Source organism: Alosa sapidissima, chromosome 6 (assembly GCF_018492685.1).
Source record: "Alosa sapidissima isolate fAloSap1 chromosome 6, fAloSap1.pri, whole genome shotgun sequence".
NCBI lineage: Eukaryota > Metazoa > Chordata > Actinopteri > Clupeiformes > Clupeidae > Alosa > Alosa sapidissima.
Window position 1 is genome coordinate 1,215,777 of NC_055962.1, and position 20,363 is coordinate 1,236,139.

The following is a 20,363-nucleotide window of genomic DNA, read 5'->3' on the forward strand; positions in this document are numbered from 1 at the left end:
CACAGCACACGTTCCATGAATGAATGAAAGCGGATGCCTTATCTCGCAATAAGCGGATGGAAATCCCGACACTCTTTCATACATGAAACTTAATAGTGAACCATTAAATACCCCACAGATTTCAGTGGTCATCAGTCCCGATATTTAGCAATATAATCAAACAGTCCAAACGTAAATGAAATCTCAAATTGAACATCTTCTGCTTTTGATAGCCTACCGGTATGCCGCTCCAAACGAAAAGTAGGCCTATGTCTCACAATAAAACGCAAGAAATAAAGGCCTATAGCTGATCGCTGTTTTGCTACCAATTATCTTTCATGTAATGAATATGCACAGAAAGTGAAAGTAGGCTTACTATGCGCTCCATGTCTGTAGTCGTCTGTTCCCGTCCGCAATCGATTATAACGTTCCTCAAATGGAGAACACATCCATGTTTTCTCGCGTTATAGGCTGTCATGCTTCTGTGTTTGCAAAATTCCTGACGGTTCCTGATCGCTAAACGTTTGTCGATAGCGTTTGATGCAGAAGGCGCACCTATTATAATTTAACTTATAATTTGACTTCAGCAGTGATAAATCCTGCTGAGAGAGAGAGAGAGAGCAACGAGAGAAAGAGGCAGCCCCAAAGTGGTCCTGCGCGCGCGCGTGTGTGTCTCTGCATGGGGTTCAATTGAAGTTAGAGTTGGTCTGTCCAGTCAATAGTCCTGCATTCAGGCCGCTCCATTATTAGATTAATGTCCGACAGCGCTGTAAAATCTGTGGGAATTTCTCGCATTATGATGGCTAGAGTTGAGGGACTTTTATTTCTAAATATCACCTGTTTGCTGCAGCTTCGGTCTGCACATCCTTTTAAAACCGCATCTTTTTCTCCCTCAAGGATTTAATCTGCTGCCGGCTTGTCTATCCACATCGTCCAAAATGCTTGATTGCATTGCATTCTCCACATCTTTAGCTAAATTTTCATGTACCACATCAGCATTTTTGTTCAGTGAATCTTTTGTAAATTGCTTTGCAATTACGGTCGGGCCTAGGCCTATCGATTGGCTTGCTTCAGTCACGTCTAAAACTGCATCTTTTTCTCTCTTGTGAGCATTTAATCTGCTGCCAGCTTGCAACTCCACATCGCCCAAAATGCTTGATTGCATTGTATTCTCCACATTTTAGATAGATTTTGGTGTACCACATGGCATTTTCTTTCAGTGAATCTTTTACTTTGCAATTACCTTCCTGCCCGCCTTTTGGCTGCCTTCACTCCTTTGTCTTCATTAACATTAATCTTTTTGGCCTCAATAATGGAATGTAGCACAGGAATGTAGCACAGTAAGTAACAAGTCACTCTATGATGCAGGAGCCCGGGGTTCGATTCCTGCTCACTGCGCAATTTTGAAGGTGCATTTCTCACAGCTAAACCAAGCTAGATGGATAGATACAGTATATATAGAGATAGAAAGTTGGGCTTGTGGAACTATAGGCTACATGGTCCTCGCTTTAGATTGGGGGGCTGCAAAATTTACTACAAATAGGTAAGAAAGGTCTTGTAAGCGTATTAGTTATCCACCTCTTTGTCTTATACACCATTAACAAGCATTAACAAGCTGCTTGTTAACACTTACAACTGTTAACAAATATGTTTGTAAGTAACTTAAAAGGCTGCTTATTAACACTTACAAGCTGCATGTTAACAGTTAGTTAATGTTTTTAAAGGATAACAACAGTTAACTAACTGTTAGTAATTAATTGTTAACTGCTTATTATGCACTGTTAATACCTAATAAGCAGTTATTCTAAAAGTTATTCTAAAGCGCTACCAATAAACTTACTTACAGGTTACTAACAGGTTTTTAAATAAAACTGTCAAATGAAAATAACTGACAGTAGCAATAGCAAATGAGAATATTTCAAGCAGTTCAGAGTAATGCAGCTAGCTAAAGTTCAACGATGCACTAGCCCCCGCTATGCCATAATGTTGACGCTGATAAGAAAGCATATTACTATCAAATAACTGATATAACTAATAACTAATAACAAATAACTAAATGACAACAAATTAAGATAAACCATAACAAGAACTGACGTAAAACATATATTACCTCAGTTTATCCAGCTGTGTGGTTCCCAGTCGAGGTAAACTCCAACGAAGTGCAGGTGGCGTCTGGCTGTCCACTTCAAATGTACCGACTGTAGTGAGAGACTATTTTTTCATGACTCATCTTCAAAAAACATTTCGCGCCATAAACCTCTTAACCAATCATATCAAATTGAAGTTTATGTTGTCAGCATTACGGGGAAGATTTCAGAAATAAAATCAGTGATTGGACAGCTGAGATATTAGACGATTGGTCATTGTTAAAATTTTAACGAAATTAGAACGGTCGGGCACATAAGGGTTCATTTAGACAGTGCCAGGAGGCTTGTTTTAGACATAATTGTTTGTTTATTTTTTGCTTTGAAATAGCCTGCTATTTGATAATTATTATTATTTATATTTATGTTAGGCTTATTGTAACAACCAGAGAAGGAAATTCATTGCAATGTTATGCTAGTTATTTTGTGGTAGAAATATCTGTATCGGTACTCGGTATCTTTAAGTACACAAATGCGAATACTCGTACTGGGTTTGAAAAAAATGGTAACGGGACATCCCTAACATGTAAAGTTAAATGATCTCCACAATATAAAGACAAAGTGCGTGGTGACTAATTAAAGCTAAATTTCATATGTTACCATCATTTAATAAAAACTCTTACCTGCATCCTGAGAGTTCAGCACTTCCAGGGCATGCATCATGGCACTGGCAAATACATTAGCGTCCTCTTTGCTACCAAAGTTAAGGCCATACACCTGCCGGGCATCACGCCATTGGTGGAAGGTCTGTGTGGCCTGGTTGTACTTCAGCCCCTTGGGAATGGCACAGTTTATTACCACCTGCATAGACAGAGAGAGACAGATTAATTGAGATGAACAACAAATAACTTATATATGACAAAGTTATCCACCACTTATTACAGCTGTGCTTTCAATATCATAATATCGACATATTGTGTCGCCACTTGCGGAATATATTGTATCGCCACTGCTGGCAAATATCAATATTTTTTATTAAAGCATTAATAATCTAAAGCATTAGATTATTTTTTGGGGGGCCTAGCAGTGAAGCTGCAGGACCCCATTGTGTTTGTATGTTTTCTTATTATTATTGTTATTGGGGACCAAGCAGCAAAGCTGCAAAGTGCACCCATTGTGTTTCTAAGTTTTCTTCTTATTGGGGGCCTAGCAGCGAAGCTGAGAAGGCACCCATTGTGTTTCTATGTTTTCCCATTATTATTACTAGTGCAGTGCCCGTTCAAACATGCTTTTCCTGTAGCCCAATTACATGCCTGCAGGTAGGCCTGCTTTAAAAATAGGATGATAGGGAAAAACATAATTCCAGGTAAGCATTCAATAATGAATACAGATAATATAATAATATAATAAATGTGAAGTGAGCAGAATTTAAGCACGGCTGCATGTGACATTTTTTACAAATCAAAATAACATAATCCTAACAGCTGTTTTGAGTCAAGGCTATATGTGTGGCATTCTGAGACGTTCTTTAATTCGGCACCATTATCACTCGCTTCAATTTAGGACCTTGCAGTTGGAATTGTTGTTTGCTTATTCAAAGTCTAAAGACAGTCCAAAGTAGCCTGGGCTATTTGAAGTGTCCGTTTTTTGCACATCATTTTTTACGTAATTTTGAAAAGCCACTGCATACCTGTGTGTGTTAGGGTGTTGTTGCAAAATCAGTGGAGTCATTTTATGCAAGCAAACCGCATACAGGGGGTCTTTATTGTTGAGGTCAGACATGTTAACACATCTTGCACTCGCTTAACCTTTTACCCGTGTAACCTACACTGATCCAGTTCTGCCAAAGCCCTGCTTCTATCCTCACTGGTAGCTTAGTGCTGTGTGGGAGGGGGAGTGGCTAGTGGTGAAAGCCAATGTGTGCTTCTTTTACCGATATATTTGGGGCAGCCGTGGCCCACTGGTTAGCACTCTGGACTTGTAACCGGAGGGTTGCCGGTTCGAGCCCCGACCAGTGGGCTGCGGCTGAAGTGCCCTTGAGCAAGGCACCTAACCCCTCACTGCTCCCCGAGCGCCGCCATTGTAGCAGGCAGCTCACTGCGCCGGGATTAGTGTGTGCTTCACCTCACTGTGTGTACACTGTGTGCTGTTTGTGTTTCACTAATTCACCGATTGGGTTAAATGCAGAGACCAAATTTCCCTCACGGGATCAAAAAAGTATATATACTTATACTTTAACGATATCTTTTGCATTTCTTATTAAAAAAAACGTCAAATTTGGCACTGCACTTACTCATGCCCGTAGCAAGACACCTGCCAAGTGAAATCAGTCTGACAAACGGTCAGCGAGATATGCGTGCCACAGACATTAGGACACACAGACGCTTCTTGCTTTATAGATAGATTCCGCCATGGAAGTCTATGGCAGCCCATAGAACCGTCTGGTAAAAAGTTGTAAAATTTGGCACACTAATTACACACAGTCCAATGATTAATTTCACCGAGTTTCAAGTCGGCACCTCGAGCACTATAGCACCACCAATGGGCCAAAGTTGGACGCAAGTTCACACACGTAACTTTTGACCCGTTTCTCCGATTTTCAAAAATTAGGTGCCGTTGGAATCCTTGGACCAAGCCAAGTTCCACACCCTATGATGGATTTTCTGCCATATTGGATTTTAGCAAAAGTGAATCTAAAGCTTCACAGGTCACAAATTTTGTCTGATCATCACCAAACTTGACAAATATGATCTTCTGACCATGCCTCACACAGGTTGTGCTTATACTTGTCTTCAAATCTAAAACCGTACTCAAATGTAGTCAATTAACTGCTTTACATGTCATTTTTATTTTTCTGTACAATAAACAAATACATCTGCTTTATGCCGCAGAATTACATTCATATTTGGCTGACTTCTGCAGACGCGCAAAAAAACACTGCTAGGCCATCCTTAAAAATATTTTCGTTTGCCGTAACCCGACCGACCCTGTCAATTTAGAACCGGCCCAAATATTTATTTTTTCCCCTTTTAGTCCGACCGACTTGCCGGTTGTAAACTTGCGTTAAGACCAACTTGCGTTACTCTAAACAACCAATACAAATAAAATACTATTTATTTTAGTAGGCCTAAGTATTGTGAATATAAATTGCCTACATACAAACGTAGGCTCTTTTAAATAAAACCCTGTGGTGTCATCTCTACACCATTGGTTTACACATGTCACACTATGGCCTATACGCTTCGTTTCATTCACACAAACATCTCGACTCAACGCTTATTACTTGGCACGAAGCTCTGGAAGAACTGTGCCCAGATCTTTTCCCATTCTTTCTCCCCTCTAGTATAACGGTGTCCGTGTTGAAGAATTGAAATTGTTTGTGGTCTATTAAGCATTTCTCAAAATATGGGCTTAACCCAGATTCGAACTCTTGGACAGGTGACTGATAACTGCTGCTAACACCAGAGACATGTGGAGTGGACTAAAGATAATTACAGACTACAGAGGAAGGAGCGTCAGAGCAGAGGTCTCTGCATCTCTTGCAGAGGAGCTGAACTCCTTCTATGCCCGCTTTGAAAATGACATCAAGTCAGAGGCTCTGTTAAAGCAAGATTGCTGCCCATTTCAGTTATCTGAAAGAGATGTGTGCAAATCATTTAGAAGGGTGAATACACATAAAGCTCCAGGACCTGACAACATCCCAGGTCGTGTTCTCAAGGCTTGCGCATCTGAACTGGCTGAGGTCTTTATGGACATCTTTAATCTCTCTCTGCATCAGCACTGTAGCCGCTGTAAACTTTCTGGCAAAAAGAAGGGAGGCGGACTGGTGCTGTACATTAAAAATAGATGGTGCAATCCCGGACATGTAACAGTAAAGGAGACTGTATGCTGTAAGGATGTGGAGTTATTAGCGGTTAGTCTCCGTCCGTACTACATGCCGAGGGAGTTCTCGCACGCAATTGCTGTCTGTTTTTACGTTCCACCTCGAGCTCTCCCGGACACAGCGTGTGACGTCATCCACTCCACAATCGCAAGGCTTAAACCCAACACACTGACGCCTTTTTTGTGATCTCTGGCAACTTCAATCACATAACACTGGATTCCACACTCAAATTTTTACCAGTATGTTGACTGCCCTACAAGGAAAAACAGGACAATAGACCTCATGTATGCAAACTTGAGGGATGCATACAGTGCAAACCCCCTCCCCCCACTGGGAAAGTCAGACCACAACCTCATTCATCTCCAGCCAATGTACAAGCCCAAAGTACAGAGGCTACCAGTTGCCACACGCACCTTCAGGAAGTGGACACCCGAAGTGGATGAGGCTCTGAGAGACTGCTTCGAGTGTACTGACTGGAGTGTGTTACAGATTGGAGAGGACTTAGAGGAGGTCTCACAGTGCACAACTGACTACCTGAACTTCTGCATGGACATTGTTGTTCCCACCAGAACTGTAGGCTGCTTTCCCAACAACAAGCCTTGGATAACCAGCAATGTCAAGACCCTGCTTAACAGGAAAAAGATGGCGTTCAGAGATGGGGACATGGCAGAGCTGAGGCGCGTGCAAGGGGAACTCAAATTCAAGCTTAAGGAAGCTAAGGAGGATTACAGAAAGAAGGTGGAACAGAAACTGCAGGAAAACAACTTGAAGGAGACATGGGACTGCATGAAGGTTATCACTGGCCTGAAGAAGAACAGCAACTCTGTGGAGGGGGACCTGGACAGGGCGAACCAGTTGAACCACTTCTACAACAGGTTTGACTGCCCTGCTCCAGCTCCAATGGCAGTGGTCTGTCCACCATCCCCCATCCCCCACACCCCCTCAATACCAGCGCAACACTCACCTCCATCATCACAGGCTATCGTACCCCCACCATCACTGGATTTTGCACCCCTCCCCCACATGGCGATCACGAACAATGAGGTGACAACGACTTCAGTCAACAGCCATCAGACACACAGATCCCAGATGCACCCCTCCCCCTCCCCCTCCCCTCCCCTTACACCCCTCACCATTACAACAGATCAAGTGACAGTCCAACTTAAGAAATTGCGCAGCAATAAAGCAGCGGGGCCTGACAGACTGTGTCCAAGGCTACTCAAGGCCTGTGCTGCTGAACTGGGGGAGCCACTGAAGCACATCTTGAATTTGAGCCTACGCCTTGGACAAGTTCCAACACTGTGGAAGACATCATGTCTTACCCCTGTCCCTAAGAAGCCACACCCTAGTGAGCTTAATGACTACAGACCTGTCGCTCTTACATCACATGTGATGAAGACAATGGAGCGATTGGTCTTAGGCATGCTCAGACCCCAGGTACGCCATGCACTAGACCTGTTACAGTTTGCATACCAGGAGAAAGTGGGCGTGGACGATGCCATCATCTTCTACACAGGACACATTCCCACCTAGGGGAAAAGTGCTGTGAGAATCATGTTCTTTGATTCCTCAAGACCTGAACACCATCCAGCCCCTCAGATTGGGAGACAAGCTCTTGCAGATGGGTGTGGACGCTCACCTGGTAACCTGGATTACAGATTACCTGACCGAGCGACTACAGTTCGTCAGACTGAAGAACTGTCTCTCTGACACTGTGATCTGCAGCACTGGAGCGCCACAGGGAACTGTGCCATCTCCAGTCCTGTTCACCCTGTACACATCTGACTTCTGCTACAACACCGAGTCATGCCACATGCAGAAGTTTTCTGATGATACTGCAATTGTGGGGTGTATCAGGAACGGGCAGGAGGAGGAGTACAGGAGCCTGGTGGAGGACTTTGTGCAATGGTGCAAACTCAATCATCTTCAACTTAACTTGAAAGACCAAGGAGATGGTGGTGGATTTCCGCAGGTCTAAGCCCACTCTGCTACCAGTCCACATTGATGGGGTCAATGTGGAGGTGGTTAGCACCTACAAGTATCTGGGTCTCCACCTGGACAATAAACTGGACTGGTCAGCCAACACTGATGCACTCTACAAGAAAGGGCAGAGCAGGCTGTACTTCCTGAGGAGGCTGCGGTCCTTCAATGTGTGCAGTAAGCTCCTCAGGATGTTCTACCAGTCTGTTGTTGCCAGCGTCCTCTTCTATGCAGTAGTATGTTGGGGAGGAAGCACAAGGAAGAAGGATGCGGGGCAAATTGACAGGCTGGTAAGGAAAGCTGGCTCTGTAGTGGGAGCTGAACTGGAGTGCATCACTTCACTATCTGACAAAAGGACCCTGAACAATCTGATCAACATCTTGGACAAGGAGTGTCACCCACTCCACTGCACTATTGTTAAGCAGAAGAGCCTGATCAGCTGGAGACTTCGCTCACTGCCTTGCACAACTGACAGACTGAGAAAGTCATTTGTCCCCAGGGCCATTGAACTGTTCAATGCCTCACTTAAGGGAAGAGGAAAGATAGAGTCTGTCCACTAGCCACTTGTACCACTGTCTTTATGCCTCACTGTTTGCGTGCTATATTAGCACATTAGCACATATGCATACCCCCCCCCCCCCCCTCCATGCCACAGCCGAACTGTGGCCACACTTATACATTTTCTTAAATAGTTAAATATATAGATATATAGACTTTACTTTATTTCTGCATTGTTGCACTGTTGGACTTACTCACTTGCACTATCACCATGACCACTATCACCATTGCACTACCACCATGACACTCATTCATTCATTCACACAGAGCACCTTAGAGCACCTTACTATGCACAGAGAATCACAGGCTCAGTCCCTGCCTCAGTCATTGCAAGCGCCTCTGATTGATTAATCACCACTATGTGGATACTGTTTTTAGAATTGATTTAGATTAAGTGTTAGTTAGTATAATTTGTATTTTTGTAATTTGTATTTTAGTATATTGTATTTAAGTTTAGTTAGTATAATTTGTATTTTAGTATATTTAGCATATTCTTTATCTTCTACTGTCCTTATTGCTTAGTTGTGTTTTTATATTATATACTTTAATTACTCTTTCTGCTGTTAAAGAATGTGTTTGTGTTGTCTGTATGCTGCTGAGACCTTGAATTTCCCCTGGGGATCAATAAAGTATATATCTATCTATCTATCTATCTATCTGTTATCCCTGCATGTTTCAAGAGGTCCACCATCATTCCAGTCCCTAAGAAATCAACAGTGAGCTGCCTTAATGATTACCGACCTGTTGCTCTCACCTCTGTTGTTATAAAGTGTTTTGAGTGGTTAGTTAAAGATCATATTACATCCTCTCTGTCTTCTACATTAGATCCACACCAGTTTGCCTATAGGCCAAACAGGTCCACAGACGATGCGATAGCATTTGCTTTGAACACTGCTCTCTGACACCTAGATAAGAAAAACACCTATGTACAGATGCTCTTCATTGACTACAGCTCCGCTTTTAACACCATAGTTCCATCCAAGCTGATCATGAAATTGAGAGACCTGAACATCAGCCCCTCTCTGTGCAGTTGGATCCTTGACTTCCTGACTGACAGGACACAGGCGGTACGGCTGGGTAACATCATCTCATCCACTCTAACACTCAGCACTGGTGCACCGCAGGGATGTGTGTTAAGCCCACTGCTGTACTCGTTGTATACTCATGACTGTATGGCAACTCACACCTCAAACACCATCATTAAGTATGCTGATGACACCACCATAATCGGCTGTATCACGAGTGATGATGAGTCTGCTTACAGAGCAGAGGTGGCAACCCTGACATCCTGGTGCCAAGACAACAACTTGCTGCTCAACATCAGCAAAACCAAGGAGTTGATTGTGGACTACAGGAGACAGCAGGAAGAGCACGCACCCATCTATATTAGAGGCACAGCAGTAGAGAGAGTCAGCTGCTTCAGATTCCTTGGAATTAACATCAGTGAGGATCTGAGCTGGTCACACCATATAGGTATGGTCACAAAGTCAGCAAGACAGCGACTCTTCTTTCTTCGGCGGCTGAGGAAGTTTGGTATGGACGGTGAAATACTGACCAACTTCTACCGCTGTACCATTGAGAGCATCCTGACCGGCAACATTACAGCATGGTATGGAAACAGCACCGCTCATGATCGCAAAGCTCGGCAAAGGGTGGTCAGGTCAGTGCAACGCATCACAAGGACTGAGTTACCAACTATCCAGGAGCTTTACAGCCAGCGCTGCAGGAGGAAGACCAAGCGAATCCTCGCTGATCCCAGTCATCCCAGCCACAGTGTCTTCACCCTCCTACCATCTGGTAGAAGGTACAAGAGTATGCAGACTTCTACGAGCAGATACAGAGATAGCTTCTTTCCACAAGCTATCAGGATGCTGAACTGTAATGCTCTTCCACATAGCTAATCAACCTCAAACCTCAGAACCCCCCACCCAGACACACAACATACCCCCTCCCCACACACACACAAAATACACCTTCCTAATTACTGCTTTTCAATTTTACTCTTTTAAGTTGAGCTGGCTCTTGAGCTTAAGAATTTCATTACTTATAATTAATTTTATAAGTACATGACAATAAAACTACTTGAACTTGAACCCCACACTGAACGCCTAAGACCACTAGGCCCATCACTGTGGGGTGTGGTAGCGGATTTAAGTCAAGCAATATAACCATACAAATGTGTCAAAATGAGTAATTTCGGCTTTGTCTGAACTGGCCATTGTAGGCTACGTAAAAAATAAACAAGTAGGCCTATTCCCTATCCAATGATATCGGCAAATGCTTGTTTTCCAAAGTAAGAATTTCACTTCACCATGTACCTTCGACAATGAATAGCTCATTACACTTATGTTACTGTTGAACGTAGGCCTAACTGGTATCATTACAAACATTATTCTGTGTCCTAAAAACTGGCATTTTATGGCATTGTGTCATGTAAGGTCGTTGCAAAATCTAGAGAAATGTGTGAGGTGGTCAGCGGGAGACAATTGAGACACACATTGGATTGTGTTATTACTTGAACATTCCACACTATCCACAGCTGTGGTATCGGGGGCAGGAGGATTACTGTTAGCGCAGGCTTTATATAAAATTCTTCAACAGGCCTGCCTCAAATGCCTCACCAAGTAGCCCGTTTGTTTACAACTAACATTGCATTAAATTAAATTGCTTATAGGCTATGCCGAAATAGTTTTCAACATTTTGAATATTAGTGTCGGGTGAATTAGGAAATGTTCTCAAAGTAGCCTTATGGCTGAAAGCTGCTTGGGATCCCCCCATGTCAAGCAATATAACCATACAAACGCGCGCACTCATTGTTTCAAAAAGAGGTAATTTTGGCTTTGTCAGAACTGAGCTGTGGACGACACGGCACGGCATGCCCAATTGAAAATAAATTAACGCAACGCAACACAACACAGACCCCGCTTCTCTCGCGTCAGTAACTGACATGAACGAAACACAGAACCCGCTGCTCTCACGGCAGTCACTGATCGTAGCATAGAATAAATGCATGGGGGAAAAAACTTCCCCATGACAAAGACATCGTAAAACACTGAAAGTTAATATTTTGTCACTATAACATACATCTGTCCTTGGTCAAATGTGTTATGTTCCAAGTAGCCTAGTGCGTAATTCTGCTTCATAAAGTTGAACAAATACATTTGCTTATTTCACAGAAAAATATAAATAGCCAGTTAGGGTCTATAGTGCAGAGTTGGTAAGTTATGGTAGGCCAACTTGGAGTGAACATACAAACAGGGGAAATTCTTTCTCTAGTAGCCGAGTAGCCTCAGGTGCGCACGTAGACATAAGGCCGAACATGCAAGCGCCAATGAATCGTGCTCTCACGACAATCACGCCGTTAAACTTAGGTTAACATCACTCTAAGTTCGCCTTCAAGCAAGGAAAACGATGATTTGAAGACATCTGTTTCGTTGGAAGGGCAAGGGGTAGCAACAGGGCAACACAGAGACAGGTCCGATGGCAGGGCTGTTATGAGAGTATTAAAATATGGGATATTCTACGGGAAAACATTAAAACCGCAAAACAGCGGGGGGAAGTTAAAATATGTGAGAAACACGGAAAAAGTTGACATGCATTGTTTCGGTCCCCGTGCACAGGGATTATTTGTCATATTATTAATCACATATGATTATTTGTGAAATTGTGCAAACAGGCGCAACACATTTGAAAAGGAAGGACTGGTAGCATGCAAGCTCACGGGAAAGATTGATTTAAGAACGTTATTATCACAGTGTGTGGCTGTGGCGCAAAGCAGCGCGGGCGGAAGACAGCGACAACTGGCAGGGGAGGGTCATGTCTTTTTTAACAATTCTGTCGGAGGGTCATTGAACAATTTCTAGCAGGCAAGGGAGGGTCATGCAACTTTTGACTGAAGCACTCAAAATTCCTCCGGTGGCCCTTTCAAATAAATAACGAACAGTCCCTAGATTGCTGCTTGGCTATATGTCTTGGTATGTCTGTTAACAACTCATTGCCGTCAAACGCGTAGCCTATCTCGCGGTTGCATCCATTAGGCCCTACAAACAAACATGCAATGTGAACGTCTGGGATTGGGAAGAGCACTAAATGCTCTACTGAATAAGCACGAAGTCAAACCTTTAAATGAAAAACACTCGTTTATAATCAAAAAAATAAACCGCTAATGAAGTAAACTTGTGACCATCAAAAATCGTTTATCGCCTGTAACTCCGTGATAACAGGACGTAACAGGAAGGCATTTGGCTGAGCAACAGAGGTTAATATGCTCTATATTTTGTCCAAATGATGTCTGTCTATCATCGTTGCACTCAGAGAAAACCAGAATGTTTAATTTGTCCTGTGTTTCTTCTACGGCTGCATTCATTCGCAGTTAACCAAATATTTCTTTATTAGGGCAGGGCAGGCATATTTCTATGGAGTTACATTTGTTCCACTTTTATGAGCGAGCAATAGCACAATTTGAGCGCAGAAAAATATTTTGAGCGAGCACACAAATTATATTTTGAGGAAAAATGAAACTCGAGCACAAAAAAAATTATAGTTGAGCAAACAGGAATCTATGTTGTGCTCCACAAATGTCTTTGCCTGTTTGCTAATATCAATATGTATGTGCAACATCAGCCCCCCTTCTTTCAGTTTCACTGTACGTGCTCACATAAACTGTTCCTCCGCTAGCTCAGGAGATCTCTGTCACGTTTGCTCAACTTCGTCTGTGTGCTTGCTCAAAACTGTCGACAACGTTGCGTTTGTTCCACAATTCATCAACCATACAGAAAATTCAGGGGCTGAAGTCCAATTCTCATTGGCTGCTGAAGCCCACAACGCCTAGCGTCATTTACTAGTGTCAGTGGAAATCGGGAAAGGTTGGTCTTAGTTTCAACGCATAAAGTTAAGTAGACATTGTAACCGTGTTGTAAATCCAACAATACCCATATGATAAATACTTACCAAAGATGTATTTTCATGTGGCGTTCTCCAATGTTCCTTCTTTCCCGATACATAGGGTGTGTTCGAAAACGGGTAAATTTGCTGCCTTTTAAGATATCTAACTGGGGGAGCAAGGCAGCAAGTGCGGTTCGAAACCGAAAAAACAAATTCTGCTGCCTTTTAAGATATCTTAGAATTCCCAAATAACGGTCATTTTTGAAGGCAGCATCGATGCACACTTCATGCTGCCTCCTACCCATAATCCCTTGCAGGCAACGTCTGAAACAGCTGTGAAAGGTAAACAAACATGGCGGATGACATCGGTAATGGCTGCTGAATCTGTTTAAAATGTCATTTGTGTGATCTTATTTTGCTTAGATTTGCAGATTACAGATTAGAAACTAGAAATGCAATTCCAAGGAATTACCAGTGCATGAAAATGCTAAAGTTGTGATGTAAAATATCATGTATAGTTAAAACAGATAATACAGAGATGGTTACTACGGTGATGCTAGGATAGACATGGTGGTTTCATAGCTTAATAAAAGTTGGTAGTTTAAAAGTAAACTGTTTAAAAGCTGAATGTAGATAGTTTAAAAGTTGTTGATAGACAGTAGATAGTTTAAAAGTTGTTGATAGACAGCTAGTTTAATAGATAGTTTAATGATAGTTTAAAAGTAGACCGTTTAAAAGTTGAAGGTAAATAGTTTAAAAGTTGTTGACAGACTGGAAGTTGAATGAATGTTGATATTCAAATAGTTTAATGGCTGTGTATAGGTAGATATTTGACGATAACTGAAAGTTGGAATGGCTCTAATGTTTGCTAGCAGTTATGCTAAGATTTTTAACTATGCTAACCATGTTACTTAGCTAATGTTTTATAGCAGTGCTAGCAATGCTAACCTGCTAACCATGCTACTTAGCTAACGTTTTCTAGCAGTTTAATGAATGTTGATATTCAAATAGTTTAATGGTGATAACTGAAAGTTGGAATGGCTCTAATGTTTACTAGCAGTTATGCTAAAAATTTTAATTCTGCTAACCATGCTACTTAGCTAATGTTTTATAGCAGTGCTAGCAATGCTAACATGCTAACCATGTTACTTAGCTAACTTAACTAACATTTTCTAGCAGTTTTGCTAAACATGCTAACTATGCTAGCAATGCTAACATGCTAACTATGTTAACCATGTGACTTAGCTAACCAAACTTATCATTTTAGTAGTTATGCTAACTATGCTAATTAGCATGCTAACAATGCTAGCATGTTAACTATGTTAACCATGTTACTTAGCTAACTTAGCTAATCATTTTTAGCAGTTATGCTAACTAGGCTAACTAGCATGCTAACATGCTAACTATGCTAACCATGTTACTTAGCTAACCGAGCTAATCATTTTTAGCAGTTTTGCTAAAAATGCTAACTAGCATGCTAACTATGCTAACCATGTGACTTAGCTAACCTAGCTAATCATTTTTAGCAGTTTTGTTAAAAATGTTAAGAATGTTAGCAATGCTAACATGCTAACTTTGCTAACCATGCTAACTAGCTACAGTGGGTAGGAGTCATAGTTGATGAAAAGTGTTGACATAGTTAAAAGTTGTTGATAGACAGCTAGTGAATGTATATAGTTTAAAAGTTGAATGTAGATAGTTTAAAAGTTGTTGATAGACAGCTCGTTTAATAGATAGATAGTTTAATGATAGTTTAAAAGTAGACCGTTTAAAAGTTGAATGTAAAAAGTTCAGTAGTTTAATGGGTTACATTGTTTAACAGTGGATTATTGTAGTGAGGACTTTTATTTTGAAACAGTTTTGGGCAGAGGAAACAGTTGAATAGGATGTGTAGTCTTAATTGACCCAGATTGTATGCTTAAAGCCTGAGGCTGCAGGTGGCCTGAACACCTGCCATAGGATTCTAATTGCTTAACGGCCGTATTATGATGTCACTATCGGCAATGTTAAGTCTATGGGGATTTTTAAAAAGTTTTTCTTTAATAGTTTAAAAAGTATAAAAGTTTCAAAGTTGAAAAGTCATACCAACCCGATCTGTTTGACGACCTACGTAACAAAGTTTGAATGAAGTTTCTAAGTTAAACTGTTCAAGAGAAATAGCGTACGGAAAAAGTGGTAGGCGGAATAATAATAAGAAGAAGAAGTTGCCTAGGAAGAACAGTACAGTGCATTTGCATGCACTGTAATAAACAATTTACTATCTGATTATGCCATTGTTGTAACCATTAATAGCGTCTGGTCTGATATATCTGCCGGCCGTAAAACTAATTTATACCGTTAGCCTGCTAGCTTACGTAAGCTAATTTAGTTTAACGTCAGGCCTTTGCTAACGTCATACCGTAGTGTTAACCAAAGATTCTAGAGTGCTACGCTCATTTTTAAAAGATGCATTTAATCCAAAGTCATGTCTAGTGAGACAGCTCTCTATGTAGGGAGGGAGGCAGTAGGCAGCTGTCTCCCGTTTGGAACACACCCATACAGTCGGTTAAGACGTTCGGAAAAGGTTATCGTCCCCCATGAGGGGGAAAGCATGCTAACATCAAACGATAAAAGTCGGCGAACTCACTAGCATTCAGGTGGAGTTCTGCTTGTTTCTGAACACAATAATTTAAAGGAATTGTGTTTACTTAACTGCCCAGTGTATGCCAACAACCTAATTCACCCTCGATTGCCCAATGTTGACGACAAATTTCTATGGAAGCTATATACAATGGTAGCATCATTAGGTTGCTAACTGGTTAATCGTCAGTGTAACATAGGTAGCACCATTAGGTTGCTAACTGTATCGTCAGTGTAACATAACCAACTGGTACACATTACTTGTTAAAACTATTCCCACAGACATTGTAGGGAATGTGCATTCATGTGAGAATAAATTAAGATGCAACTTATGAGTATGTGGTGTTACGGCAAAAGGCTTAGCTTGCTAAACCGAGCTACACAGTCCGGCCATTGAAAGCAGTTCTACAATGAGTACACTCGAGACAGTTCTGGTCATTTAACTGGAATTAGCAAAATGAGGGAACTTAATGTTACCCTTAACCTCGTTGACACACAGATAACTCTCAGTTCAAACGTGTTTGTGCCGTTTATTGATGTTTGCTAAAAGATTTAATATTTTTATAGGTGTTTTCTGTACTCAAGCCGGTGCCCCTTTATTAGATTACATGCAATTGAAACTAATATTTTCCCCCTTGGGGGCATTTCAGCCACGGTAACGACTGACACTAGTAAATGACGCTAGGCGTTGTGGACTTCAGCAGCCAATGAGAATTGGACTTCAGCCCCTGAATTTTCTGATTGGTTGATGAATTGTGGAACAAACGTAACGTTGTCGACAGTTTTGAGCGAGCACACAGACGAAGTTGAGCGAGCGCGACAGAGATCTCCTGAGCTAGTGGAGGAACAGTTTATGTGAGCACGTACAGTGAAACTGAAAGAAAGGGGGCTGATGTTGCACATATTGATATTAGCAAACAGGCAAACATAGATTCCTGTTTGCTCAACTACAAGTTTTTTTGTGCTCGAGTTTCCTTTTTCCTCAAAATATAATTTGTGTGCTCGCTCAAAATATTTTTCTGTGCTCAAATTGTGCTATTGCTCACTCATAAAAGTGGAACAAATGTAACTCCATATATTTCTGGCTATTAAATTATTTCTAAACCAGTCTGCTAAAGTCTGTAGTGAAGTCTGTATAGGGTTTTCCAGGCTCCATTTCTTTTTACGAGACGCCCTGCTTACTTGAGCCATCTACCGGTTGTTTGGGTTGTTGCAGCGTCTCACTGGAAAAATACAAATTAAAGTCGTGTGATACCGCGTGATCCCACGCGCGGACCGCAAGTGAAATTGGCCAAGTCAAAGCACTGCCCACTGTATGAAGTAGATCTGGTAAAAAAGTTGAATCACTGTTCCATGTGAATGCTTATGAATGGTAACTATAACAACCATAGAAGGATGACAGTTGAGCCTGGAAGCACTGTCCACCGCTATCACTGTTCGGGCCAAAGAAAGTTGTACAACAAACTGAACAAGTCGGCTTCTTTTTAAACGGAACCGCTTGTTTTCTTTGCATGCTATAAAGGAAAGATTATTGCCTATAGTGGCAACCGGGTGATAAGCGGGATAAAAGCCTCTGCTGCACATCGGGGAGTTTTTTGTTGCTTTTTCAGGCTATGTTTTGGATTGTAACCCCCTGTCAGTCAATAGTGAAAATAAATTACTACGTGTAAAACAGTTTTGTCTTTGCCTATGAGACCCCGGTGTAGTTAGTTTCAGTTTGGATAACCTATTCAGGATCAGACAGACAAATAAGTTATTTTAGCTTGCCAACATGGTTCTGTACTCTTGGCATGATTTTTCATATGCAAAGAGACACATGGTACATTTTCAACTTTGGGAAGCACTATAGTGACACAGCCTGTTTTTCACTAGTAGGCCTTCACATTAAAGAAAATAGAATAGGTCTACATAAAGTGCATTAGCCAGATCATGTTATTGCAATTATGTTTATACTATGTGCAGACTGGCTATTTCTAGATGCACACAGCCACTCAAACAGGACAAGACATGCATTAGAAACAGAAAGGTCAAAAAGTCCATATATATATATATATATATATATATATATATATCATATATAAAATATGATAAGATATGAGTATACATACTCTTTTGATCCTGTGAGGGAAATTATTTGGTCTCTGCATTTATCCCAATCCGTGAATTAGTGAAACACAAACAGCACACAGTGAACACACAGTGAGGTGAAGCACACACTAACCCGGAGCAGTGAGCTGCCTGCAACAACAGCGGCACTCGGGGAGCAGTGAGGGGTTAGGTGCCTTGCTCAAGGGTACTTCAGCGTGCCTACTGGTCGGGGTTCGAACCGGCAACCCTCCGGTTACAGATCCGAAGTGCTAACCAGTAGGCCACGGCTGCCCCTATTTAATTTGTATTAAATCTGTAATATTACCTTGTCGCCCAGGGTAAGGGAGGAGTGTTTGGGTGTGTGTGTGGCTGCAGGGTGGTGTGAGTGGCTTTAAAGTCATTTTGGAGGGAGCATTGCGCCCCATTTGCAGATGTAACCTAATACTTTTCTTTCATCAGATTTCCGACTTTGAAACAAAAATTGGAAAAAGGAAAATGACTGGAAAACAGGCATCATTATATTTCCACATCCGACCAGAAATGTGTGATGTTTTACATGATCTATTTTTAACAATTTATCAAAAACAAAAAATCTAATCTGCACCCAGATAGCAATCACATTTAGGTCCATCTGTAGCTCACATACGGTATCTAACTGTGGGCCAGATCTACACCTGTCAGAAGTAGTGGATTGCCGTTTGTGTCAGTCCAACTGTTGTGAGACAACCCCATATACCTGCCATAAATCCAGTAAAGTGTCCCTGCTTTCCCATGCCTGCAATCTTGATTGAAAGCACCCTGCTGTTGTGGTTGGGACACAGCCCAAATTCCCATGGTTTGTATCTGCTTTTTTCAGCTTTTTCTCGGTTTGTTAGCTTATTCAGAGACAACAGCAAGCAACCGAGTGATTGATAACATTACTGTTATTCTATCTTTTATTTTGTTACAGCATTACAGCATGCTATTTTAGCTGCCATTTTGCCTAAGCCATCACAACTATTAAACAACTAAAAAAAAAGATGTGATGCGATTAGAGCTGTTTTTGAGCGTTTTGAGTGTCAAACAGAAAGTTGAAGCTTTGTCAACTTAATGGTAATGAGCGGACACAGTTCAGTGGCAACATCCGGCAACCAATTCAAAAGTAAGTGTAAACAGTTGAGAGAGCAAAACCTATGTGAACTTCAGTTCCTAAGAAACAGTTGTTCTGTTTAGTGTTTGCAATAACTTGTGTTTTGTAGTAATAGTTGTTCAAGGTCTGCATGAGTGATATAGAAAATCAATTAAATGAACATGGTGCTGAATAAGAATAACATTACATGATTATGGATAGTAGTGATGGAACCATGTTCACATTCAGGCAAAGCACTGCTACTTTGCTACTTGGGCGGAGTGATTTGCATGCAGCACCTGAAAAGCTCCGGTGTTACTTCTGCAAATCCCAAGTAGCAGTGCTTTGCCTAAATGAGAACATACTTCCAAGTATGTTTATGCTTTGAAAATGGTTTGGATTGTTCAGTTTATAAGGTAATAGTGTGAAAGTAATAAAAAATTAAAAAAAACAGTAACCATCATTGGTACATTAATGTGCAATGTTGGCTTAATTTACACCATACAATTTTCAAGCCATTTCACAGTGGGAGGCCAAGGATTCAAGGTGGTAATCCAAACATTTTAAAATCAGTCCGAGGCAGATCTTTCTATTCCTGATGTGACAATATCAATATCAAAAGTGTTTGTATTAATCACAATAATCATTAATAAAGTCTTTTAGTCTTGGCTCATGCATGCAAGTAGTGACGTGAACAATATAAAAACCAATATATGAGCTCTATTCAGCACCAAACAGGAAAGGAAAAAATGGGTACAGCTGTACAACATTATTTGTGATTTAGTTTCTAATAAATTATTAGTATTCCACCTGACAGACCACCTATATAGCCCAATGACCTGCCCAAAAATACTTATACATCTTAACCTTCACCTGCATGCATATGAAGCATATTGGATACTGGGTCATTTATACAAGGCTAGTCAGGTTCCTGTTGATATCTGGTGCACAATGGGAAACAATTGAAAGGAACCTAGTTGCAGTCTTGTAAATAGTTACCCTCTAAGATTACCAGTCTTTCCAAAAGCATAGTCTGAGATTAGTCTCTGGCTTGTCTTTAGATGTGAGAGGGTGTGAGACTGTAGTCTTTCAAATGTCTTTTCCAAATATTTTCAGTCTTCTGATGTATGGGTAGCATAATTTGCATACTGCTATAGTTATTGATATCAGGGATAATGGA

General features: G+C 41.3%; 1 protein-coding gene across 6 annotated transcripts in view; it reads right to left on the reverse strand.

Moving 5' to 3' along the window:
• Nucleotides 1-20,363, reverse strand: part of enah (ENAH actin regulator) — a 225,461-nt gene that overhangs the window by 127,085 nt on the left and 78,013 nt on the right. For all 6 annotated transcript variants that reach the window (XM_042094273.1, XM_042094275.1, XM_042094274.1 and 3 more), the window contains one exon: nucleotides 2,747-2,924. In XM_042094273.1, coding sequence (XP_041950207.1) covers nucleotides 2,747-2,924 — 178 coding nt within the window. The remainder of the gene's footprint in view (nucleotides 1-2,746; nucleotides 2,925-20,363) is intronic.